Source organism: Dermacentor silvarum, chromosome 4 (assembly GCF_013339745.2).
Source record: "Dermacentor silvarum isolate Dsil-2018 chromosome 4, BIME_Dsil_1.4, whole genome shotgun sequence".
Taxonomy (NCBI): domain Eukaryota; kingdom Metazoa; phylum Arthropoda; class Arachnida; order Ixodida; family Ixodidae; genus Dermacentor; species Dermacentor silvarum.
The window spans coordinates 200383145-200408280 of record NC_051157.2 but is presented as its reverse complement, the minus strand read 5'-3'; the positions used below and the strand labels follow the sequence as shown (position 1 = coordinate 200408280).

At 48.0% G+C, this 25136-nt stretch overlaps 1 protein-coding gene across 1 annotated transcript in view; it reads right to left on the bottom strand.

Annotated features, from left to right (window-relative positions):
- Positions 1 to 24827, bottom strand: part of LOC125944905 (uncharacterized) — a 57965-nt gene extending 33138 nt beyond the window's left edge. The window contains exon 1 of the mRNA XM_049666324.1: positions 24739 to 24827. Within this exon, the coding sequence (XP_049522281.1) occupies positions 24739 to 24781 (43 nt within the window). The 5' untranslated portion in view covers positions 24782 to 24827. The remainder of the gene's footprint in view (positions 1 to 24738) is intronic.
- Between the last annotated feature and the right edge of the window lie 309 nt (positions 24828 to 25136).

The following is a 25136-nucleotide window of genomic DNA, read 5'->3' as shown; positions in this document are numbered from 1 at the left end:
CGAAAAAGAAGTGCCGGTTAGCCAGGTGCATCTCCGGTGTATGAAATATGACGAAGAAGTGCCGGTCAGTCAGGCGCATCACCAGCGCTTTTACGCACGGAGCTTGTCCTGACTGCTCGCAGGGTTCTGACTGCCGCACCGAGTTCGACCTCTCAATCCTGTCAATAAACACCTTGACATTTGGTGGAGGTGCTGGGTACGACTCCATCAACGCTGGAACTTCGAAGCCGAACCCTTCAATCATCTCGGCCCATGCCGGACGATCCAGCCCAGTCTTCTCGAACCATGCCTGACGATCCAGCCCAAGAAGCTGCAGTCACGGCACCAACTGTCATCTATCCTGGTGTGCAGCGTCAGCGGGACCCTGCGATTTTTGCGGGTACCGGTGATCAGGACGTCGAGGAGTGGCCCGCCTCGTACGACAGAGTCAGCAGGCACAACCACTGGGACGATAGGGAAAATCTCAACAACGTAATTTTCTACTTGAGCCACGTTGCGCACTTCTGGTATCGTAACCACGAATCCGACATCTCGACATGGTCGGCGTTCAAGACCAACTTTACGGAAATCTTTGGTCGTCCTGCTGTACGTAAACTTCAGGCCGAACAACCCCTGCGCGGACGCGCCCAGCAACCAGGTGAGAATTTCACCAGCTATATCGAAGACGTCGTTAATCTGTGCAACAGAGTCGACGCAACGATGCCAGTCGCCGATAAGATACGGCATATCCTCAAGGGAATTGAAGACGACGCCTTCCAGATGTTGGTCGCCCGGAACCCGACCACAGTGTCTGTCGTCATTGCGCTGTGTCAAAGTTACGACGAACTTCGAAGGCAGCGAGTTGTCACACGACAACCACCCTCATAATTCGCCCCTGTCTCAGGTCTGACGCTAGGTGTTGACGAGTCGCCTCTAATGCACCAGATAAAGGAGTTCGTGCGAGAAGAAGTTGCTCGGCAGCTTTCCCTGGTGCCCTTTACGAACGCGCAACCACACTCCCCACTGACACGGGGGTTACAGACCGTCATAAATTAACAGAAATATACTAATGAAGTTTGTAAATAATTACCTGATGGCCCATATTGCAATTTACAAATTGTAGCCATGGAGTTCGCAAGGCGGATCCACTTAGAATGAATTCTCGGGATGACACCAGTTTCGAGATATTAATTCCCCAACTTTGCGGAGAAATGCATTGGCATTCCAGTTAGGTTCTTAAGAAAACGTCGCTTTTTGCATTGAAGCAAAAAATTAACTGGAACGCCAATGCATTTCTCCGCAAAGTTCGGGAATTAATATCTCGAAACTGGTGTCATCCTGCGAATTAATTCTAAGTGTATCCGCCTTGCGAATTCTACGGCTACAATTTGTAAATTGCACTATGGGCCATCTGGTAATTAGTTAAAAACTTAATTAGTGAATTTTTGTTAATTAGTCGATTATGCATTTCAATTTTTATGCAAGTAATGTCCGCCTCTTCGAGTAGACCAGCTCATTAACCGGAATTGGGCTAACTGCCACAGGCAACCTGAAATAAATTTGAAAGTGTTCGCTGAAACACCCTGTATATGATGCTTTATCTTATGAATGTGTCATGTAGCGTGTTCCGTGTCATTACACGTAAATCGACTTATGAGGTAACAACACACTAAATTAATACAATCACCCTATAGACGGAGCGCATTTAGCACTCGCAAAATAATTTCATGTATGTCTCCCTCAAAGGCTTCTGAAATGTTTAGAAATGTTACGGAACTGCAAAATTCCTGCTAGAGAGAGAGTGAACAACTTTATTTAAAAATAGACCCCAGTCCGGGTCCACTAAAGAGAGCGAGGCCCAATGTTCAGACAGGCGCAGAAGTTTAAGGTGTACGAGCAGTGCTTTCATAATGTCTCGGGAGGGGTCCGCCAGCCATGCACTTCTCCAGGGTCACAGGTCTTCGTGTAATAGGTATTCGACTGAGGCTCCCGCGCATGGCTGCATGGGCACCCGGACGCGACTTTACAATTGCTAGTAGGTACAGCGGGGGCGTGGCACTGCGGGTCACGTGACTTCCGCTTAACACGTGTTGTCATGGCAGTCGCGGAGCTCCTAGGTGCCTAGGGACATAATCGCATAGGGATTTTTTGAGGCACTGGTCTGCGCGGCGGCTGCTAGTTGTTGAGCGTGGCTCTCTTATCCCCGGGACCGGGCGCAGCGACCTTGCCGAGCGCAGCTACTACGTGCGTAGGGAGCGAATCGTTTAGGGCGCGTTGATTGTCTGGCGGTGTCCCTAGGGACATAATCGCATAGGGACTTTTTGAGGCACTGGTCTGCGCGGCGGCTGCTAGTTACTGAACGTGGCTCTCTTATCTCCGGGACCGGGCGCAGCGACCTTGCCGAGCGCAGCTCCTACGTGCGTAGGGAGCGAATCGTTTAGGGCGCGTTGATTGTCTGGCGGTGTCTGGGCCACGCCGGCCACGCTTTATTATTGTAGCGTGTATTCTAGTGGTAGCTGTTTGGAAGAAGTGGTCCGCGATTTGTTCTGCTAAGGTTTTCGAGTCAATTCATTTCTTTAGTTGTAAAACCTCTAGGTGGTTCTTTCGTTTGGGTTGTCCAAGCAGCGTACGAAAGAGAGACCACGCTCTCTCTGCTCGTGTGTAGGTTGTTACCTGCATGCTCGCAGATATCCAGCCTGTTGTCGGCAGCCAACTTCTCCGCGTACTCTTGAGCTTCTTGCGTGATCTCCTCTATGCGGGCTCTGAGACGTTTAGTTTGTTGCGTTTCCACCTCCGGATTAGGGCATGCCTTTTGTCCCAGAGCGTTACGAGGTGTCGATCAATTTGTGGGTTGTCCTCGATGCGTTGGACTGTTTTGGTGGTTTTTCTATGTGCTGTACGGAAGGGGGTAAATTCCACGCGTCTAGCGTAGACGTTGGTATTTTGTAGTCACTATGTGAAAGGCATCCCAGTCTGTGAGTTCCATGGCTATAGATCAGTAACCACGCTTAGGACCTGTTTGCCGATTAGATAAGGGAACGGTAATTTCGAGGATGCAGTGATCACTGCCGAATGTTTCGCCCAGATTAGGCCACTCAGGTGTCTTTCTTGTCCTGTCCCATGCCAAATCGGTATTCGTGTCGCGGTGTACAGAACTTCCTGTTCTGGTTGGTGTGCTGACGTTATTGAGAAGAGAGAGTTGGTGTGCGTGGGCCAAGTCGAGAAGGATCCTCCCGGCCGCCGGGGAGTCTGGGTAGCTCCAGTAGGCATGGCGGCTATTCAAGTCGCCTGTCCACAGCAAGTGTGACTTTTCAAGTTGCCTAAGGAGGTGGTGCCAAAGGGTTCGTTGAATTTTCATATTAGGTAACCGATATGTGTTGATGATGTTCATGTTGTACTCTCAGAAAAATCGGCATTTTAAGAGAACGCTTTCATCATTGTCATTATTAAGGTGGTCGAGGTTTTCCTGCACAGCCGTGTGTCGGTCCGATACCAGCGTTGTTGCCAGGATTCGGTATGTGACCTGTTGAGTCCCGTACCAACGTTTTACTGGGATGCTAGGAGCGTTGTAAGTTGTATAGCCTGGTAAGGAGATGGACGCTAATGGCTCCTGGAGTACTATCACATCAGGCTTACGCGAGGATTGCGCGATGAAATGTAAGAGGGAGTTACGTTTACGGCGAATTGCCCGACACTTCCAATGCCAGATAATTATCCCCGCAGTGTAATGTGGCGGAACGCACTGAGAGTTATTCGTCGTTGCCATTATTGGTATTGACGTGCTTGTATGCGTGTGCCTCGTCACGTGCTGTACCGCGCCTGCGCGTAGATTCCGCGGTTCGGAGGAGTTCAACCGATTGCGCAGCGCTCCAAGTTGTGTGTTTTCATTTCGACTTGTTGCTTCTGCAGAAGATTCGCTGTCTTTCTATGGTTTCTAATTGCGCATCCTCCTCGGCTTTATATGCGAGAAAGTATCCCGGAGGTACTGATTCCTGTAGGCCAGCGCAAGAGGAAGTCGATGAGGTTGAAAGTGTAGTGGTTTTATGTAGCTTGCTAACACTGCGACCCAGAGGAGTGAAGGACGGACTCACCTTGGCCGGGGAGGAGTGCTTGAGCTGTTTCTGCGGGGGTTCTTCGGAATGCGCGGGCGGCTTCTGGAAGAGCAGGGCCCGCACAAAACTTGGGGGTTTTCGGCTTGAGTGATGGAGCGGGTGGTGTCGACCTTTTCGTTGAGTATCCTGGCAGACTGCCAGATCTGGGTCTGGGCTCCGGTTTTGGGTCCGGTGTGGTATCTCGCAGAGCTTCAAAGCGGTTGCGGAGTGGTAGCGAGGGGTAGTTTTTGTCGTTTTTCTTCGGTGGATTGGTTGCTATATTCTGGCTTGTTTGGCGGTTTTGGGGCTGGCCGGAGTCCTTCGTTGTGGTCTTGAGCCGTATCCTTTCTGCAGCGAGGCGGGCGAGCTTGTCAGCCTGCTGTATCTTGGGGCACCGTGGGTCGCGAGCACCGTGTGGTCCCTCGCAGTTGAAGCACCTAACTTCACATTTGCGCGCTGCTCGGTCGGGTCGTTGATCGGGAGGGAACTGTTGTCCACATGTCTCACAACGAGTGAATTCGTGAGCCGTGGGACACACATCGGCGCAGTGGCCAATGGTGAAACAAATGGTGCACTGCAAAGCGAGAGGGCGAAAAAGTTTGTGCCTTTCTGAGCCGCAGGCCCATCTTGAATTCCTTGGGCACCGTCGCACCCTTAACAGTGAGGAGTATAGTCTCAGACTGGCCTAGTCGCCATGCTGCCAAAATTTACTGGTCTTCGATGCTGATTATGGACACGTGCTGGTCATCCGGGATATCCTTAGGGAGGCCATGGACTACGCAGCGTACGTGCTGTGCTTCAGCTGCCACGTAGGCGGCCACATCGTGTCGTTCTCCGTCGAGTGTCATTGAGCGCAAGCCAGCGAGTTTCGGAGTCACCGATTCCTGTCCGGTCGTTGCTGCGACGAGGTTCTGCAGCTGTCTGACTTGGCGTCACGCGCCTGAGACGCCGTGAGCCCGGCAGCAACGCCGATGGCGTTCGTGATTTGATACGTCGGATACTTTGCAAGGTTCAGTTTTGTGCCCAGCCTCATGATGATGGTCTGAGGGCTAACGTGGCGTCGCACGACATGCACAGGAGTGAGGTTATTTTCTTCAAGTTGGTCTTGTAACAGCTCCATACCCGCTTCTTCGTACATGACGCCGGAACGCCCAGTCGCGTTTGCACCAGCCGCCGGCGAGGCTCCGGCAGTTAGGGATAGCGAGGCCGCCGTGTCGCAAATCCAAGAAAAAGCCTCCGGAACGGGAGTACACTGCTCTGGCTTACCCTACATGATGTCCATGGGGTGCCGGAACACTGGTCGCATCCGTCAGAAGAGTTGAGCGCCGTATATCCGATAAGTCAAGTCTTTTGGGTGAAAATCGCGAAGCCGTGGCGAGGTGCGTCTTGTCGGCTCGGCTGGCGTCGGCGTCCTACTCTTCTGCTAGAGGGCCTGAATTATTTTTACTGCAATTGCATTCGTGCACTTATAGATAAATAAATAAATGTATATATATATATATATATATATATATATATTTAATACATATGTATACTTATATTGTCTTCCAAAGTTGAGAAATTTGCACCTGCATAAGACGTTTTATATACAAAAATTTGAACACAGAAATATTCATGACATTTTCTGCACCAACCTTGCCTATATCTAGAAACTGAATGTATTGAGCTTATTAGGAAATGTTCAATACATCCAACGTGTTGTACCGCCGATCACACAGAAAGCGACGCTACTTTACAGGGTTGTTACATTCCAGTACACACTCAACCAGGCACGGCTTCACTTGCCATCTGCGTCGCTTTACTATCTGTTTGACCGAGAACCGCCCCTTCAAACCGTTAGTTTACTACCCGCCACTCCAGACGGATGTATACGCCACCACAAGCTCGCCGAAAGAGCTGAATTTCTTAGTAATTCTGGCCTAATAAACTGAAATTTACAAGAGCACTGGAAAGTTTGCAATGCTCATAGGCGGAGAAGAAAATTGGCTCGTTCTCGGAATCCTTGGTCCATATGTTTTCCACGGGGAGTCACCATCAAGAGAAATTTGAAGGTCAACAAGAAATAACTGAACCGAAGGCCTGTTACGCGTAATCACACGAAAGTTCGACGTGTTCTCACTCTTCAGCCAATTTCTAAGAGTGTCGTAGTCCCAAGAGTACGTTTCGCCGTCGGAATTCAAAACCTAATGTTTGAGAAAAAACAGGCTTCACCACTGTGAATACAAACCAGTGCAGACATCTTGTCGGATAAAGAAAATGCTACTAAGATGAACCAGTATTTTGTGACAAGTGCAGAAGACAAAAACGATAACAATACAATACCCCATTCTACATTAATTGGATTCACCCTTTCAAACAATGTAGTATTAGCCCCTGTGACATTGGACGAAGTCATACGATTAATACACCCGATCAAGAATAATGTAGCGGCTGGTTTCGACGAAATTAAGTCGACTCCTTTAAAATGTGCAGCCGATATTATAGCCCCAATCACTGCTTATATAATTATTATAGTGTTTGAAACTGGTGTTTTTCAAGGCCGCTTAAGAATAACCAGAGATTGCCCTGTTTTAACGGAGGTGATAAACGACAATTCACTAACTACAGACCAATCTCCGTACTTCCAGCTTTATCTAAATTATTTGAGGACGCCATAAATGCTCGGCTGTACAAAATTTTTACCAAGTACAATGAGATCAGTGAGGCGCAGTATCGCTTCCAGAAAAATAAATCTTCTGAAGCAGCACTTCTGAATAATACGCCAATTAATTAAAAACATTTAACATAGGCTCTATACACTGGGTTTGCTTATAGATTTTGAGAAGACATTTGATTCGATATGTCATGAAGCCCCATGTACAAGCTAAGCAAGTACGACGTGCGTAGAGTGGTTCTTCAGTTAATCAAAACTATAAAAAACCTCCATCAATAGGTTAGCATGAATAACAGTGCGTCCGCTTATGCAACTGTAACCAGAGGAGTACCACATGAATCAGTGCTCGGCCCTCTGTTATTCATATTATATATAAATGAGCTCAATGACATCCAATTTTCTCCCAAGCTAATAATGTATGCAGAGGACACTAATATTTTTTGAGCAGTACATCCATTCAAGGACTTGAGCACAGGGTGAATAATTACCAAAGTAACCTGGAAGATTGGCTTAGTTTAAATAAGTTACAACCAAATGTTAGTAAAACGAAGTACATAATCAATGAGCCACGTAAATACAAAACAACGATCTTGTTTGGAGGTAGACAAATCAGGTAAAGACCTACCCAAACGTTCTTAGGAGTTTAGCTAACACGGACTACACATGCAGAAAAACTAACCATAGAACTTACTAGAATTGTTGGATGCTCATAGAGTTGGTATACTGACTTTAGAGAAAAAGATTGTCGAAAAAAGTGGGAGCCACATAGGCGCCACGATGTAGCTACGACTCATTTTTGTAACACTAAACATATTCAAAATATTATGCAAAAGCAAGCACTTACACGTATCCCGTAGGCACGGACAACGTTTGAAGGTAATTCCGTATATTTTTCAGAAAGACCGGATGGATATTTAGAAAATTTTGATGTACAATTTACTGTGTCTGAAAGGCTGCGTTTGCAGGCGCCTTAACTATATGGCGCTACCATTCTGAACGCAGGCTCGGGATCGCGTTAATTGCGCACCTCGTCTGAATCGCATCTCGTCGTCTGCGCCTGCGCGCCTGCACGGAGTAGCAACATGGCGGCGCCCTTGCGGTTTCCGATTTAAATACATCGGCTCTATGGGAAGCTTTTCCTCTAGAGTAGGTTATATTAACTCTGTGGATGCTTTTAAAAACTCAGCTCAGTCTTACCAAAATGGTTATAAAATGAATTATATTACGCTCTGTTGTATTTTACAGTAACATACTTTATTTTGGTATGGGATACGACCACGCAAACTAATTACCAAAACTTAATTCTACAGAAAAGAGTTTTGCGAGTATTCGAACAATATCATGGCCTTATCAGGGACTTCAAAACTGAACCTGTTTTTGAAAAATAGTCCATGCTAAAAGTGATGCAACTATACTGTTTCAAGCTTTGACAGTAGGTTACACAAAAGAAGCCGGGATGTTTGCAGACTACAGCAGCGCGTACAAATACAGCAATTGCTTTAATTAGCAATACATCAGCAACGCAAAAAACATAAACACTGAGGACAAGTTATGGTAAACAATACATAGAATACGAAGTACCTGCATTGCTAAATCACTTACATGGTATTCTGATCATATACATTCTAGATCCACGTTCAAGTACATCCTGACACGTTATGATGATGAGTTTGCTTGAATAATGCGTGACGAGGTTTATTGGACGCGTCAAGCTTCAGCCGGAAACACAGCGGCAGTAACGATCGCTCCCCGAGATCGGCGAACTGGCCACGCGACACGCGATGACGACAGCGCTTGCTACTCTGCAGATATTCTTCTGGAACCCAGACACGTTAAGGCGACGGGACTTTCCACTGTCATTCTTCTACCTTACAATCACTCCCCCCCCCCCCCCCCCTGAAAAAGGAGCCATCTTGGTGACCTACGGCGATAAGGAAACGGTTCGCACATGATAAGGCTTGAGCCTGCCTACATGTACAATTTCACGTCCCCGGTGGCGTTGGTCATTTGAGGGCGTCAGTGGCTCGACGACGTAGTTGAGGGGTGAAGATTGCGCGAGGACGCGATAAGGGCAATCAAACTTTGGTAAGTAGATTGGAAGAGAGGCCAGGACTCGTTGGTGGGACCCAGAGCCGTAAGAGGGATTCAGTCGCGAAGGTGGGAGCAGATCGGCAGCCGTCACGTCGAAGCTTTCCGTGGGATTGCTCTGCGACAGTGAGTTAGCGGGCGAGCTGCCGAAATTCCTCAGCATGCTTAGCGGCGGTGGAAACCAGAGTGCACTCTGAAGCATCTGGATGATATGGAAAAATTGTGTCGATGGTACATGATGGTTCACGGCCGTAGAGAAGGAAAAATGGAGGGAATCCGGATGTGGCAAGTTTGGCTGGGTTGTAGGCAGGCACGTAGCCAGTATTGTTTTTCGGGGAGGGCTACTCGGGAGAAGGGGGGGGGGGGGCATAAAATACCACAATCATCTCCACTACGGTGCCCAGCAGCGTCCCCCGTGCCCCCCCCCCTCCACCCCTGGCTACGCCATTGGTTGTAGGCGTATGTTATGAATGGCAGAACAAGATCCCAGTTGGAATGATCCGAGGCGACGTACGTGGACAGCATCTCACCTAGAGTACGGTTGAACCGTTCCGTCAGACCATTTGTCTTGTAGGGGGGGTGGGGGGTAATAAGCGGTGGTGCAGCGATGTATAATGTTGCATTGATGAAGGAGAGACTTCACTACTTCTGAAAGAAACACGCGCCTTCGGTCACTCAAGCGTTCACGAGGAAGCGCCGTGGCGTAGAACGAGGTGATGGAGGGTGAAGAAAGCGACGTCGTGCGCTGTGGCCGTTGGGAGGGCCGCGGTTTCGGCATGTCACGTTAGGTGATCGACCGCGACTATGACCCAACGGCTGCCAGCAGCCGTACCACGGAGATGACCATAGAAATCAATCCCGTCGCGGTCAATGGGTCGCAACGGGCAACGGGCTGCAACGGAGCGGCTGGATGGAGAGCCAGTTTTCGACGTAGGCAATCGGGGACGAGCGAACGTATTTGATGATGTAATTGCACATGCTCCGTCAGTAAAGTCGATGTCGCCTGTAGGTCTTGGATACACCGCCATGGCTACATTGCGGCTCGGCGTGAAATGAAGCGCAGATATCGCTACGGAGTTGGCGTGAGGCCACTAGAAGTCACTTGCTGCCATCGCAATGGTAATTTCGGTGGTTCATCTCCAATTGCGAACTGTGAGGCTTGACGGCGGAGCGCACGAGACCCGCGTGGGCGACGGGACTTTCCAGTGCCATTTTTCTTCCTTAGAAATGAAATGTTTTGTGGTCTTGTCATACTTTGTCATTATGTGTTGTGTGATACAAATGTTTCTTTTTACCTCATGTACAGCCGGCCAAATGTTTAGCTACTAGCCTGCGTAAATTCTGTTTTTTTCTGCTTTAAAGCGCGTTACAATTGAACGAATTTGCGAAACGGTCGAAGTTAACTCACGCTCACAAAATTCGCGAATATCGTATCGTCATTTGTTAAGTAGTTCCTATTGTAAGGTGCTGGCGCACAGCAAATCAGTGCTCTTGCGAGTTAGTTGAAGATTTGGGCCAGCTATACGCGTAAGTGTTACCTTAGTTGTGTGCATGTTGACTATGTACCATGACTTGTGCCATCGTTGTTGTTGTTTACCCTCTCTTTCTCTGCTGTGAAATATACTTCTGGAAATTTTTAGAGGTGCAACGGCCTGCGTGGCGAACTCTAATAGGAGCAGAGGCTTTTTCTCGGGCTATGTAGCCTCTGCCCCGTTCCTGTAAGCAGGCATAAAAAAATAAACTTCAAACTTCAATTAAGCCAGTGTTAGAAATGCAGGGGAACCTGACAATGTAACCACGCGTTGGAGTAATTTAGGGATTGTTCGCATTTGAATCTATGCTAATAGTACACTCGCGATGCTATAGCCGCCGCCGACACAGCCTATGAGATTGCTCGCGAGCAGCTGACAGCGTCCTAGGCTATCCAAAAAGCCGAGTGTAATCGCCGCATAGGGACGCCTCTTTCTCTTCCGGATCCCTTGTGGCGCTGTGTTTTCCAGCTGAATGCGTTGGTCTTTCTGGAAAGACCAACGCCTCTGTGATCGTCGTTAGAAGATGTTACGTAAACTCGCCGACGTTACTTAGGAGATTGAATCACTCAATCTCACCACACCGTCTGCATGGCCACCGTTCGCTATTGCACACGTCATACAACTGACGTCACACCAATCTATCTTATTCGCGTACGCGCGGGCGTTACATATGCTATAATTGTATGGTGTGCACGTTACAATAACCAGCAATCATGCTACCATGACCATTCATTTAATTTCATTCTGTCACATTTGAGTGTCATTTCCCTTATTTTTACTTTATAAAAATATTTTAACTATAGCTCTTTTGTCCAGTGGCCCCAGTAGGTACAGCGTTCAGGGGCGCAAATTGTCGACTGCTGGCAAAACGCCAGTGGTCCAAGAAATGCACACGTGAACGCCAAAGGCCACACTGGCGTCTTCTCAATACTTGGGCCAAGATGGCGTCGGTTTTAGCCTTTTATGGCTCATACTCGCGGCGTCCGACCGTCCGTCCATCCGTGCCCTGGAACGGTGCCAGCTGTGGCCTCTCCCCCTCACACTCTGTCAGCAATCACCTGATAACACAGCGGCGCATAGCAACAGTAGCGCCACCACAGCTGTGGCCTCTCCCCCTTACACTCTCTCAGCAATCACGTGATGGCACAGCGGCACGCGCGGCAACGCTCCTTCGCCAGACGTCTCGTTGCAGCAGTCGAATTAGTCGGATGGCTATCAAGTGGCCCGGTGATGATTCCACGGCAAGCGGTTCGGAGAAGGGCCCCAAGAATGTGGGTTCCCCCGATACCAAACGCTAGAAAAAGAATGAGTGAATGCGCATGCGGCTGTAGTCAGTCGAATGGGCACAGGCTTTCGCCGAACACAATTGGCAATCCGCCTTTTTCATTTTCCTGTGCTGCCCTCTGCCGCGCGCCGCTGGAAATGTTTTGGTAGGGTGCTGGGGCTTTCACGCCGGTTGATTTGTGAACCTGCGCCCGTGTTAAGTGCGCATCGGTTGTGCGTTTCGTGGATCGCGAATAATTATTAATGGCTTCTGGGGGGCAGCATGTCGTTCCTGGAAGCCATGTAGCACTCACCAGCTATATACACGTAGGGTGAGCAGGCCTGAGTGTGCTGTTTTGTTTACAGTGCGGCCGATAAAGGCACGCTGAGTTCCCTCTGCCGTCGCGGCTGCTTTGGAGTTTGTTGGCCCTAACTCCTGCACTTGCACCTCGCTTTTTTTTGTAATTCTTTTTACACATTCTTTAGACATTTCGCATAAATAAGATGTTTTCGAGTGCGCAGCCTTCCGCGTCGGATTTAGCAAAGCCATGCACTTGTTTACATCGGCATCTACAGCCACAGATCGTTGTTAGCGTCAAAAAATGGGGTTAAGGTGCATATATGAAAAGGCACTGATATGAAAGAATGTGAAAACGTAGAATAAAACACACATATCTGCTCATACGAGCCGCGTTGCTCCATCGTGAGACGAGTCAGTATGAGCGGCTGAGCCACCTAAACAATGGCAGCTGTGATCCAGTTACAAATATTGGGCTGTTAATTCATTACTGATTCTCGCTTTTCTTTAACTTCGCGATAGTTAGTTTGCGCGTGTCATAAAGCATTATTAGAGCAAACTGTGCTCCCATAAGCGCTCATTTAAAGGCCGTGTTGTTCTCCTGCAAAAACGCGGATGCCATCGCTGACACCGTTGGTATATAACTGAGCGAAGTGGCTGTTTATGCTGCTGTACCGAATGTACCGTCTCTTGTTTCGGGTTTGACGCAGAGATAAAGAGTACATCTCAGGAATTAAGAAATGTGTCAGCATGCCGACACGTAAAAACCCACCCATCTACGTTGCGAATACGACCGGCAGCCTACGGGAACGGTGACGTACAGATGTTGGCACAGGCGTTGGGCACAGCGCTGTGTCCCCGCTTGCAGCTTATTGTGTACGCGGTGATCGAAGCGAAGGGTAGTTTATTTCAAATCGCTAAGGTTAAAATTGGACTGTAAAAGCAGTTTCCTTTATTATAACTTGCTTACTTTTCAGTACCGGTCCGCCGGTAGCGGGTGCGCGAACTCGACGGTGCCAGGCCTAACCTTCGCTGAAGAGGTCAACATTGGCTCAAACTTATGTGCACGGATTGAGAGGGTCGAATCTTGTGCATTTCAACTTCGTAGGCATGTCTTGACTCACTTTGAGCGCGATTATTTATATATAGACACAGTGCTGAATTAATAGTCGGCCAATCGTAGGCGTGCGCGTCTTGTCGGTCTCGTATCGACCCAGTGTTACCGCGCCTTGAACGAGTACGTGAAGTCGGGCACACGCTGCCACTACCAGCAAGCGAGGACCGACGCTGCAAGAAGTCTTCGTCAGCAACGTGTTTTTAAGTGTCGTCCAAGTGTAACGCAGGTGTTTATCGATAAATTTACTATTACAGCCATCAATGCAAGGCGGCAACTACGTGGTTCCCTGTGCAGTCTAGACGAAGCCCTCACCGCTTCCTCTTAAAAGTGGAGTTGCAGTCTTACGCAACGCACGTTTTCGGTACCGCACCAACGTCGAGCTACCAGTGAAGTTTCAACGAGGTACACAGCACAAGTTTGCACTTGCAGTAGCGCGCGTGCGAGCGCTTTTTTTTTTCGGGGGACGTTCCCCCGAGACGCGGCCGCACGGCCGCGCGCGCGACCCTTCCAAAACGTTTCGCGACTAATCCGCCAGGGCAGGGCGCATGCGCCGTAGCGCCGTGAAAGAGGCGGATTTACAAAGTGTCCTTCAATTTTGCACGTTGTTTTCACGCAACATGGTGGTCATGTTGCGTAATTCTCAGCAAATATATTTCTTTGTGCGATGTGGTTATTGAAGAGGGTGTATCAGACGTTGATACTAGTCAATTCTTAACTCGTTGATTGTACGCAACATCCAAAAAGAGTTCCCAAAACGGTGAAGGACATGGCAAAGGCTGATGATGAATCCATTCTTGGTGTATTGTGGCAGCTAGTCGAACAGCTACCCAAAACTGATGCCGTTTCTTTGTGGCTATCTTTTACGAGCACTGTACAGAACTGTTTCATACCTTCGTTCCTGATCGCCGTATTAGAACGAGGCGAACAAACCCTTGGATTACCCGCGACATTCTACACTTTAAATGAAGGCTCAAGAGAGCCAAAAAGAAATCAAGCAGAAACCCCGACCTCATTGAACAACTTCAAGTTAAAGTTTCTTGCGCACTATCTGCATCGAAAAATAAATATTTTTCCTCAACCTTGCCAAGTTACTTAAAGCGCACCCCTGAAAAATTTTGCCGCTATCTGGGAAATAAAGCCTCTCATTTAGAAAAACAAAATCAACGACATAACAGTTACAGACCTAACAGAAATTGCTAACATAATGAACGGCTACTTTCATTCTGTGTTTTCTTCAAACGATGATACAGATCCTGATCTTGTTCCATCCTCGCTAGATCCTGATTTCATAACCTTTGAAGGTGTGTTCTCTCTTAATGAATAAAGAAGAAAAATCTTTTGGAGACCCTGACGGTATTCCGAACTCCTTCCTGCATCGATATGCAGAACCAGTATCGCATATCCTGTCCCTCGCATATCTTAACTACTATTTTGAGTGAAGCGATCAAAACGGCGACCTTACCAGATGATTGGCGCCTCGCCAGAGTTGTAGCTGTGCGCAAGAAAGGAGATCACCTGCTGAAAGAAAACTACCGCCCAATTTCTCTGACGTCAGCATGCTGCAAGGTACTCGAACACAACATTGCTAATTTTATTACCGATTTCCTTGAAAGTAATGACCTGTTGTCTTCAGCTCAACGTGGCTTTCGAACACAGTTATCAACGTGCACACAGCTCGTAACAACAGTCCACGACATCTCATTGACACTTGATTCGTCTAGTCAGGTAGATTTAATTTTTTTGGACTTTAGCCAGGCATTTGATCGTGTCCCTCACGTAAAACTTCTCCTGAAGCTCCGAAACCTTAATCTTCCATCTTTCATCATACATTCGATAGATGCTTATCTTTCAAATCGCGCTCAGTTAGTTGATGTGAGGGGACACGCTTTTAACATATTACCAGTATCTTCGGGGGTTCCACAAGGAAGTGTACTAGGGCCGATTCTTTTAGTAATATATAACAACGACTTAGTAGATATGGTTGATTCGAATATTGTTATCCGATTGTTCGCTGACGACTGCGTTCTATATAAGAAAGTAACCTGTCAACAAGATTACGTTGACTTGGATTTCGCCCTAACAAAAGTTAGTGAATGGTGCACGCGGTCATCAATGGCATTAAACCCTCATAAAACGGTCCTTCTACGCATCAAGAAGAAAAAACAACCATTCAGATTTACTTACCGCGTTCAGGAAACACCAGTACATGAAGTAAATGAATATAAATACCTGGGAGTAACCATTACTAACACACTTTCATGGTCCACAAATATAACAAACGTCTGCGCAACACCTTCACGAAAAATTGTTTTTCTGAGACAAGTTGAAAAAAAGCACCTCCCGAATTGAAAGTGTTCGCATAAATACATACATTTTACCAAAGCTAGAATATGCATCAGTGGTTTGGGACCCTTTCTACAAAATGATATTTGAAAAATTGAGATGGTTCAAAGACGCGCTGTACGTTTAATTTTTTTCAAAGTTTCGATCAATAGATTCTCCTAAACATTTATTGAAGGAAATTGTCATCTCTGTGCTTGAAAATCGCCGCAAAATTGCGCGCCCAAAATTTTTGCATTCAGTTTATAATAGGAAGACAAATATACCTGCGCAGACCTACATACAGCCGTTCTTACAACGTACATCCAGGCATCGTCATATGCATAACGTGCTCCCATACACTACTCCGACAAACATATTCAAATATTATTTTTTTCCTCGATCAGTTGTTCGGTATGTAATGACGAAGTTAGCACAAGCGTCGCTGTGGTCGCATGGCTCCTGAAGTGAGGAAGAGAAAGACGAAAGGATCGGTGTCGCTGGTTTTGCCTCGCGCTGGCGTTTGGCTGGAACGGCTCGGGTGCTCTTTGCGCTGGACATAACGGGATTAAACGCCAATAAACCCCATATCATTTGGTGGAGGTGCTGGGTATCCCAACTATCCTAACAACTCGCCCTGGAACTCCGCAGCCGCACTCTGCCCTCCGCTGCCCCTACGACCATGCCAGACGACGCCGGTGAGCGAGCCACTTTGTCAACTGTGCAAGTCACCTGCGGTGCCGTTCGTGAACGAGACCCGGCTGTGTTCAGTGATACCGACGTCGACGACTGGCTTTCGTCGTACGAACGGGTGAGCAACCACAACAAATGGGACGATCGGACAAAGCTCACCAAGGTTATTTTTATCTTGCGGGTGTCGCCCACCTCTGATTCCGCAACCATGAAAACCATTGCGACATGGAATGACTTTAAGATTGCATTCGCGGAGGTATTTGGCCGTCCTGCGGTGCGAAAGCTTCGCGCTGAACAGCGCCTTCGCCACCGAGCGCAACAGCCGGACGAGACTTTCACTAGTTACATCGAGGACGTCATAGATCTCTGCAACCGCGTGAGCCGAACGATGACTGAGCAAGATAAGATTAAAGAAATCCTCAAGGGCATTGATGACGACGCTTTTCAGATGCTCATGGCCAAGAATCCTACCACCGTTGCAGCCTTAGTCACATATTGCCAAAGCTTCGATGAATTACGCCGGCAACGAGCGCTCGCCCGCCAAACTGTTCCTGAAGTGGTCTCCCTTTCCAGTTTGGTGACTGCGCACGGACAGGCTGATGACGGGTCTCTGCTGCCTCAGATCAAAGCCTTCATTCGTGAAAAGGTGGCCCGCCAGCTCTCGCTGCTCCCTCTCACCCAGAAGCCTGTCCAACCTTTGTCCTCGGCCGTGCAGCAGGCCATCCGCGATCAGGTTGCAGAGGCCCTTCCACCAGTCCAACATATTTCTGCACCAGCTCAGATTGCTGCACCTTTGACGTCCGCTGAAGTCGTGTCGCGTCCTAGACCCGCGACACTCCCCTACTCGGCGCCGCCACCGCGCCCAGCGCTTCTCCCTGTCCCTCAAATGCTCCCTCAGTACTTCCGGCCGCAAGATTCATGGTGCACGCGGAACAATCGGCTGATATGCTTCTCGTGCGGTATCGCGGGACATGTGGCGCGCTTTTGTCGCCGTCGCCTGCCGCGTCAGGACGTCGTCGTTGAGCCACAGGTACCTGCATCCCACCAGCATGCTGATTCGAACCCATCGCCAAACTTCTGGAGCGGTCGTCAGAACTTCAGCCCCCGTCGTTCACCATCACCGCGTCGTTTTCTAGTCACTTCTTCTCACTTCCAAATTTCCAGGCGGCAAGGGTTAACCTGGTGTAGCTATCCAACCTTGGGTATTTTATATTAGGTTATAGCGGCGATGCATGGCTGGCGTCTGCAAGTATTCTAAACTTGTAGCGTCCCCTTGTTGGGCTCGGTGGTGGGTGGCTACCATCGCCGCCGAATTTTCCAATTTTTCATGGCAAATGCTTTTCCCGCGCTACCTGATCGCTCCCTGAAAAGGGGGCGCACCGATGAAAGTTTTAATTTTTTTTTGAAACCACAGCAGTCTTTCCCGAAGTATCACGTCATACACAGCCAGCATGAAACTAGGACAGTCCGAATGATCTCGCCATTTGTTGTAGCCAAATGTCTCAAGGAAGCAATCGGCCCAGGCTATAAAGTAACGAAGATGGGAAGCGGCGATCTTCTTCTAGAAGTTCGCGACAAACCACAGTACGACAAGCTTTCGAAACTTGTGGCGTTTGGAGACATCCCCGTGTCTGTGGGCCCCCACAGGTCAATGAACACAGTGCGCGGTGTCGTCTCGGAGGACGATCTCCTTGAACTAAGTGAAAGCGAACTACTTGAAGGATGGCAAGACCAGAACGTAGTCAAGGTGCAGAGGATAACATTAAGGCGAGATGACAAGCAAATACCTACCAAGCACATTATCATTACTTTCGGAACTAGCAATCTACCAGAATCAATTGAAACCGGCTACTGCAAGCTTCGTGTCAGGCCATACATCCCAAATCCGCGTCGATGCTTCAAGTGTCAGCGTTTTGGGCATGGGTCGCAAAACTGCCGAGGGCGCGCTACTTGTGCTAAGTGTGGTTCAAATGAACACGCTTCTGACATCTGCACTTCAGCAACCCGCTGTGCCAACTGTGAAGGAGATCACCCCGCCTACTCGCGATCGTGCCCCTCGTGGAAAAAAGAGAAACAAATTATAGAACTGAAAGTCAAACTGAACCTATCTTTCCCAGAGGCACGTAGGCGTTTCTATCTCCATAACCAGTCCAGTCCTTCATATTCCGATGTGGCGCGCCGGGGGGCAGCGCCACATCTTTCGGCGGCTGCCCAAGTCACACGGAGTGTGACGGCGGTCACGCCATCAGCCCCCCCGGCTGGAGCAGCCAGCGCTGTTCCGCCCCCTGCCAAGGAGGGCCAGCAGACCCGCGGGCCTGCTGGACCCAGGGCCACTGCCCGTGCAGTTCGGCCTGAAACCCCCGCGAACATCCCCGCTGAGCGGGCACTGTCCACCGCCTCAGACGAGGTGATGGACACAAGCAGACCACCGGCGTCTCAGACGCCCAAAGAACGGTGCAGCTCCCTGGAGCGCACCGGGAAGAAAAGAAAACCACGCATCACGGGGCCTGGAAAGGTCTCGTGAACTAACTTCTTTCTTTCTGTACACACATCACCAACTTCTTTTCCATTATGGATACCCAAGTATTACAATGGAACGTGAGAGGACTTCTACGTAACCTTGACGATGTTAAAGAACTCCTCCGCAAATTCAGTCCAAAGGTGATGTGTGTACAAGAAACACACCTAAAATTAACACAGACGAACTTTTTAAAGCAATATGTCACTTTCCGCAAAGACCGCGACGACGCTCTCGCCTCGTCAGGGGGTGTGGCCGTAATGGTCGATAAGGGCGTTGCATGTCAGCAATTAAGCCTCCGAACGTCCCTTGAGGCAGTTGCTGTCCGAGCAGTGTTGTTTGGTAAACTAGTCACAATTAGCTCCATCTACATTCCCCCTTCCTATCAGCTTTCCAGAACAGAATTTCAGAGCTTCATCGATGAACTTCCTCCGCCATACATAGTCGCTGGTGACCTTAACGCTCATAGCCCCCTGTGGGGCGACTCTCGTTGCGATGCGCGAGGGCGCCTTATAGAAAATTTTCTGTTTTCTTCAGGTGAATGTGTATTGAACAAGAAAGAACCTACGTACTACAGTATTACACATAACACATACTCGTCCATAGACTTAAGCATAGTGTCGAGCACTCTAATGCCATACCTGGAGTGGTCCGTCCTCAAGAACTCCTATGGAAGCGACCACTTCCCAATTATATTGAACTCAACGAAACGAGATGGATGCTTGTCACCACCTCCTCGATGGAACATGGACTCGGCGAACTGGGAACTGTTCCGAGAGCTAACACACTTAGGCCGTGATGACATTGTTGCTCTTAACGTGGACGACGCCGTAGCATATCTAACTGGTTTTATTATTGACGCTGCTACAAAATGTATTAAACAAACTAGTGGACTGGCTCAGAAGCGCCGCATTCCTTGGTGGAACGAAGAATGTCGTAAAGCCCGCAAAAATCAAAACAAAGCTTGGGGATTGCTTCGCGATTCTCCTACTGCCGAAAATCTTATTAATTTCAAACAGGTTAAATCTCAAGGCAGAAGGACACGTCGACGTGCCAAGAGAGAGAGTTGGGAGAGGTACATTTCTGGAATAAATTCCTACACAGACGAGGCAAAAGTATGGAACAGGGTGAATAAATTAAAGGGCCGTGAGACGAACCCGCTGCCCTTAGTGAGTACCCAAGGAGATGGCCTGGAGAATCAGGCAAACTGTCTGGGCGAACACTTTGAATATGTCTCCAGTGCATCTCATTATACACAAACATTCCTGAGGTTCAAAGAACGCGCAGAGCGACAGCCCCTCGATCGGAAATGTGCCCGAAATGAACATTACAACTGCCCGTTCAGTTTAGCTGAACTTGAAGCTTCTCTTGCTTGTTGCAACGGTTCGGCACCAGGTGCTGACCGTATCATGTATGAAATGATCAAGCACCTACACCCTGAAACACAAAAGACACTTCTCTCTCTTTTTAATGTCATGTGGGCTGCTGGTTCCATTCCATCTTATTGGAAAGAGGCTATAGTAATCCCCATACTTAAACAGGGCAAGGACCCGTCCTTACCTAGTAGCTACAGACCCATTGCTTTGACAAGCTGTCTGTGCAAGCTCTTCGAAAAGATGATTATCCGGCGTCTAATCTGTGTCCTAGAAAGCAACGGAATACTAGATCCTTACCAATGTGGCTTCCGGGAAGGTAGGTCGACTACAGACCACCTTGTCCGCATCGAGGCAATCATAAGGGATGCCTTTATACACAAACAGTTTTTTCTCTCCGTATTTCTTGATTTAGAGAAGGCATATGACACCACATGGCGCTTCGGTATTATCCGAGACCTTTCCGGTATGGGTGTCCGCGGCAACATGTTGAGTACTCTGCAAAGCTACCTTTCTAACCGTACCTTTCGTGTAAGGGTGGGCCAGGCCTTGTCTAGGTCTTTCACCCAGGAAACTGGTGTCCCGCAGGGCGGTGTGCTTAGCTGTACACTGTTTATTGTGAAAATGAATTCTCTACGCGCGGCTATTCCACGAACGATGTTCTACTCTGTATATGTAGATGATGTCCAGATTGGTTTTAAATCGTGCAACTTTGCTGTCTGCGAACGACATGTCCAGCATGGCTTAAATAAAGTGGCTAAATGGGCTGATGAAAACGGTTTTAGGTTGAGCCCACAGAAAACCACATGCGTCCTTTTCACTAATAAGAGAGGAATAGTACCAGACCCTGCTATTGAGCTGTCTGGTACCACATTACCTGTAAGCAAAGAGCACAAGTTTCTAGGCATCATATTGGACTCAAAACTCACATTCGTTCCGCACATCAAATATTTGAAGGCTAAGTGCCTGAAAACCATGAACTTATTGAAGCTGCTGTCGCGTACAACATGGGGCAGTGACAGGAAATGCATTTTGAACTTGTACAGGTGCCTTGTCGGCTCACGACTTGACTACGGGGCGATAGTTTACCAGTCTGCTGCACCCAGCGCTTTAAAAATGTTGGATCCTGTTCACCATTTAGGAATCCGCCTCGCGACTGGGGCCTTCAGGACAAGCCCCGTACAAAGCCTTTATGTGGAAGCGAACGTGTGGTCGCTCCACCTTCAGAGGACTTATGCCAGCTTTACATATTTCCTTAAAATAAATTCAAACCGTACACATCCTACCTATTTTACCATAAACGATACCACATCTGCCACACTATTTAATAATCGACCAACAGCGAAGCAGCCCTTCTCGCTACGCGTGAGAAAGCTCAGTGAAGAAATGGGTGCTGCACTACTTGAACATTCCCTAATGCCTCCAGCGAAGCTGCTACCGCCTTGGCAGTGGCAGCTGGTTGAATGTGACACATCGTTTATTGAAGTCACAAAACACGCGCCAGATGCACACATTCAAATGCACTTTTTAGAACTAAAGTCAAAATACTCTTGCCCTGAATTTTACACAGACGCATCAAAGTCACATGCTGGCGTTTCCTATGCGGCAGTCGGTCCGTCCTTCTTGGACTCCGATGTACTTTATCCCCACACAAGCATCTTTACGGCAGAGGCCTATGCAGTACTATCGGCGGTGAAACACATTGATAGATTGAAACTCCAAAAGGCTGTAATATTTACCGACTCTTTAAGCGTTGTTAAAGCGTTAATGATGCCGCAAAAACATAAACACCCTGTAATTATGAACCTCTACTCACTGATCTGCTCTGTTTATGCATCTAAACAACAAATCATAATATGCTGGGTGCCTGGGCATAGAGACATCGAGGGTAATGTTCTTTCCGATCAAATGGCCACATCAATAACATCGCACGCTATTAATCCTACCGCTGCTGTCCCTGTAACATATTTGAAACCTTTCTTGCGGAAGAAACTCCGAAGCTACTGGCAACGTTTGTGGGATGCGCAAACAAATAATAAGCTTCACTTGATTAAGCCACAGTTAGGTTTCTGGCCCTCTGCATCAAAAACACGGCGAACTGATGTCCTATTCTGTCGCCTCAGAATAGGACACACATATGGTACCCACAATTTTCTATTGAATGGTAATGATCCTCCAACCTGTGGTAGATGTGGCGAGAGGCTCACCGTTCTTCACGTCCTCCTGGAATGTAGGGAAGCCGAGAGAGAGAGGAAGAAACATTTTCCTCTGGCATACCGCTGTTCTATCCCTCTTCATCCTGCTATGTTTCTTGGCAAAGAACCGCTTTTCACTACCAAAGCAGTCCTCGCTTTTTTTAATGATGTTGTCTTGCATGTTATCAGCCCAAGAAATACGTAATGCATCCTCTCTCAAGAGGATGCCACTGTGATAATAGTTCAGTTTAGCCTCTGACATATCTTAGAATATCATCAATCTTTCACAATGCATCCCTCGTATCCATAGCACACTTCATTAGTCATTGCCATATTCTTAGTACCTATAGATTTTACGCATTTTACAGCGACTATTTTAGGCCTCTTTACAGCCATGCCACATCTGTTTTATCCACACCTTCTAATTCACCATTCATGTACCACTGACACGTCATTATCATCGCCTTGGCGCTCTTTGGCCGCATCTGGCCCTTGCGCCAAAAAACTCCAACGATCATCATCATCATCATCACCATCACCGCGTCGCCGTTCGACATCGCCGATGCGTCGTCGCCCGCCTTCCAACGAGCGAAACTAATTGCTGCAGCTAAGAGCTGCACGCTTGCTGGAATGCCCAAGACCTCTGCTATCGCCGCAAAACATTATAGAAATACAGGTTGAAGGAGCCGCTACATTCGCACTCATCGACACGGGCGCTGCAGTTTCGGTCGTACGTGAGACTCTTTGCCGTAAGATTAGGAAGGTCACCACATCACTTTCTGGCCTTGTACTTCGTACTGCCACCACGGAGCCCATCGAACCTTCAGCCGCATGCACCGCTAGGATCGTTATTCAGGACGTAGTTTACACAATTGAGTTCCTTGTTCTGCCTTCCTGCTCCCATGATGTCATCCTGGGATGGGACTTTCTGTCGCGCCACCGTGCCGTAATTGACTGTGCCCGTGCCGAAGTTGCTCTGTCTGTCGTTAACATCACTCTGCCTGCCGCCTCTCCCACCCCCTTAAAGATTATTGTCGCCGCCGATACTGATCTGCCACCAAGCACTTCAACACCAGTCGCTTTGTTGTGTCCATCGGCGCCTGACGCCTCGGTACTGTTCACGCCTTCATCTGCTTTTCTTCGCCGCAAATCTCTACCACATCCATTCGCCGTTCTTGGCGTTTCCGCTGGTACAACAATTATGCTAGTGGACAACCCGTTCCGATACCCGCTGACTCTGCTTCGCGACGAGTGCCTCGACTGCGTCGAACCTATTGACATGTCTGAGTGTTTGGACGTGCCTGGCTCCTCTTCTGGCCTTTCGCTCGACGCCACGACACTTTTTCCGAAAAGCTCCCGATTGGCTACCGAAGTCTTTGATTCATGCGTTGACGCCAACCGTTCCCTCGAGCACCGCGAGCAACTCCTGTCTCTCCTAGATACTTTCCGTTCTTCGTTCGACTGTACGGAACACGCCTTGGGTCGTACGAACAGTGTTTCCCACCACATCCGACACCGGGTCCCACTCTCCCCTCAGACAACGCCCCTATCACATTTCAGCGGCGGAGCGTCGTATAATCAACGACCAAGTGAATGACATGCTCGAGCGTGGCGTCGTTCAACCATCCCAGAGTCCGTGGTCTTCTCCAGTTGTGCTAGTGCGCAAAAAAAGATGGTTCTATTCGTTTCTGTGCCGATTACCGCCGCCTAAACAAAGTCACACGGAAGGACGTCTGCCCTTTAAATGATATGGGGTTTATTGGCGTTTAATCCCGTTATGTCCAGCGCAAAGAGCACCCGAGCCGTTCCAGCCAAACGCCAGCGCGAGGCAAAACCAGCGACACCGATCCTTTCGTCTTTCTCTTCCTCACTTCAGGAGCCATGCGACCACAGCGACGCTGGTGCTAACTTCGTCATTACAAGTAGAACAATTTGCCATCAGATGTCGTTTGTGCTGATGATTTCGAGAAAGCTTTGCTAGGTATGAACGTTGACTGAGCCCGAGCTTTTGTGTACTGCTGACACTATTTATTTTGCTGCTTTCAAAATAACTTACGTCGTTTTGTATAATCTGCGGGGATAATTGTTCAGATTGTCATTACTGAACGTGGCTGTTAATCGAAGTGATTTGTATATATATATATATATATATATATATATATATATATATATACATATATTTTTTGTGTGTCTGTGCTAGACATTGGCTTTCAGTATTTTACTGTCCATTCCCTTTCATTTTTTCTATTGATCGCCCATTCTATATTTTTGTGTAATTAGTTATTGCTTTTGATGTGCATAATTGATTATTTGTACCACTCCCCACCTGCTTGGTCTTCAATGACCGCAGTATTTCCTCAATAAATAAATAAATAAATAAATAAATAAATAAATAAATAAATACATCAATAAATGTTTCTTTAGAACGTTGGGAGTAATATCTGTTTTAAATGCAACGTTTTAAGCATTGCGGCAGGAACCAATATTTTGCTCAGAGACTGGTAGGTTGCCGATACGAAAAGCAACCAATATTAATAGAGGTTTCCAATCATTCACTGTCGGCCACAGCTACTCCCGATGTTTCTGCAAAATGTACCGAGTAAATTAAAGGCCACTTACCAGAGAGTATCAGAAATAGTGCGGGATAATTTATGACAGACATAGTGCCCTCCCCGACGATCTTCCTATAGAACTGTAAAATATATTGCGGTCGCTTTTGTAGCTCTGGTGTAAATGTATGCGACTACAAAAATAAGGGGCTTTTTATACGTCGTAAGTATTGCAAAACACATATGGCCTATGACATTCGAGCACTCTTTCTCACTGCGCCATCTGCACGGCGGCCCTTCGCCCCTGCACACGTCATCCATTGACGTCACACCAACCTCTCTCATTTGCTTACGCCCGGGCGTTATACATGGTGTTTCACGGAACTTGAACCAACGATTCTTAAAAAGTGGTTAACCACAGCTTACTGAAACAAACGTCATATGGTTTGCTGCCACGTGGCGCTCTTA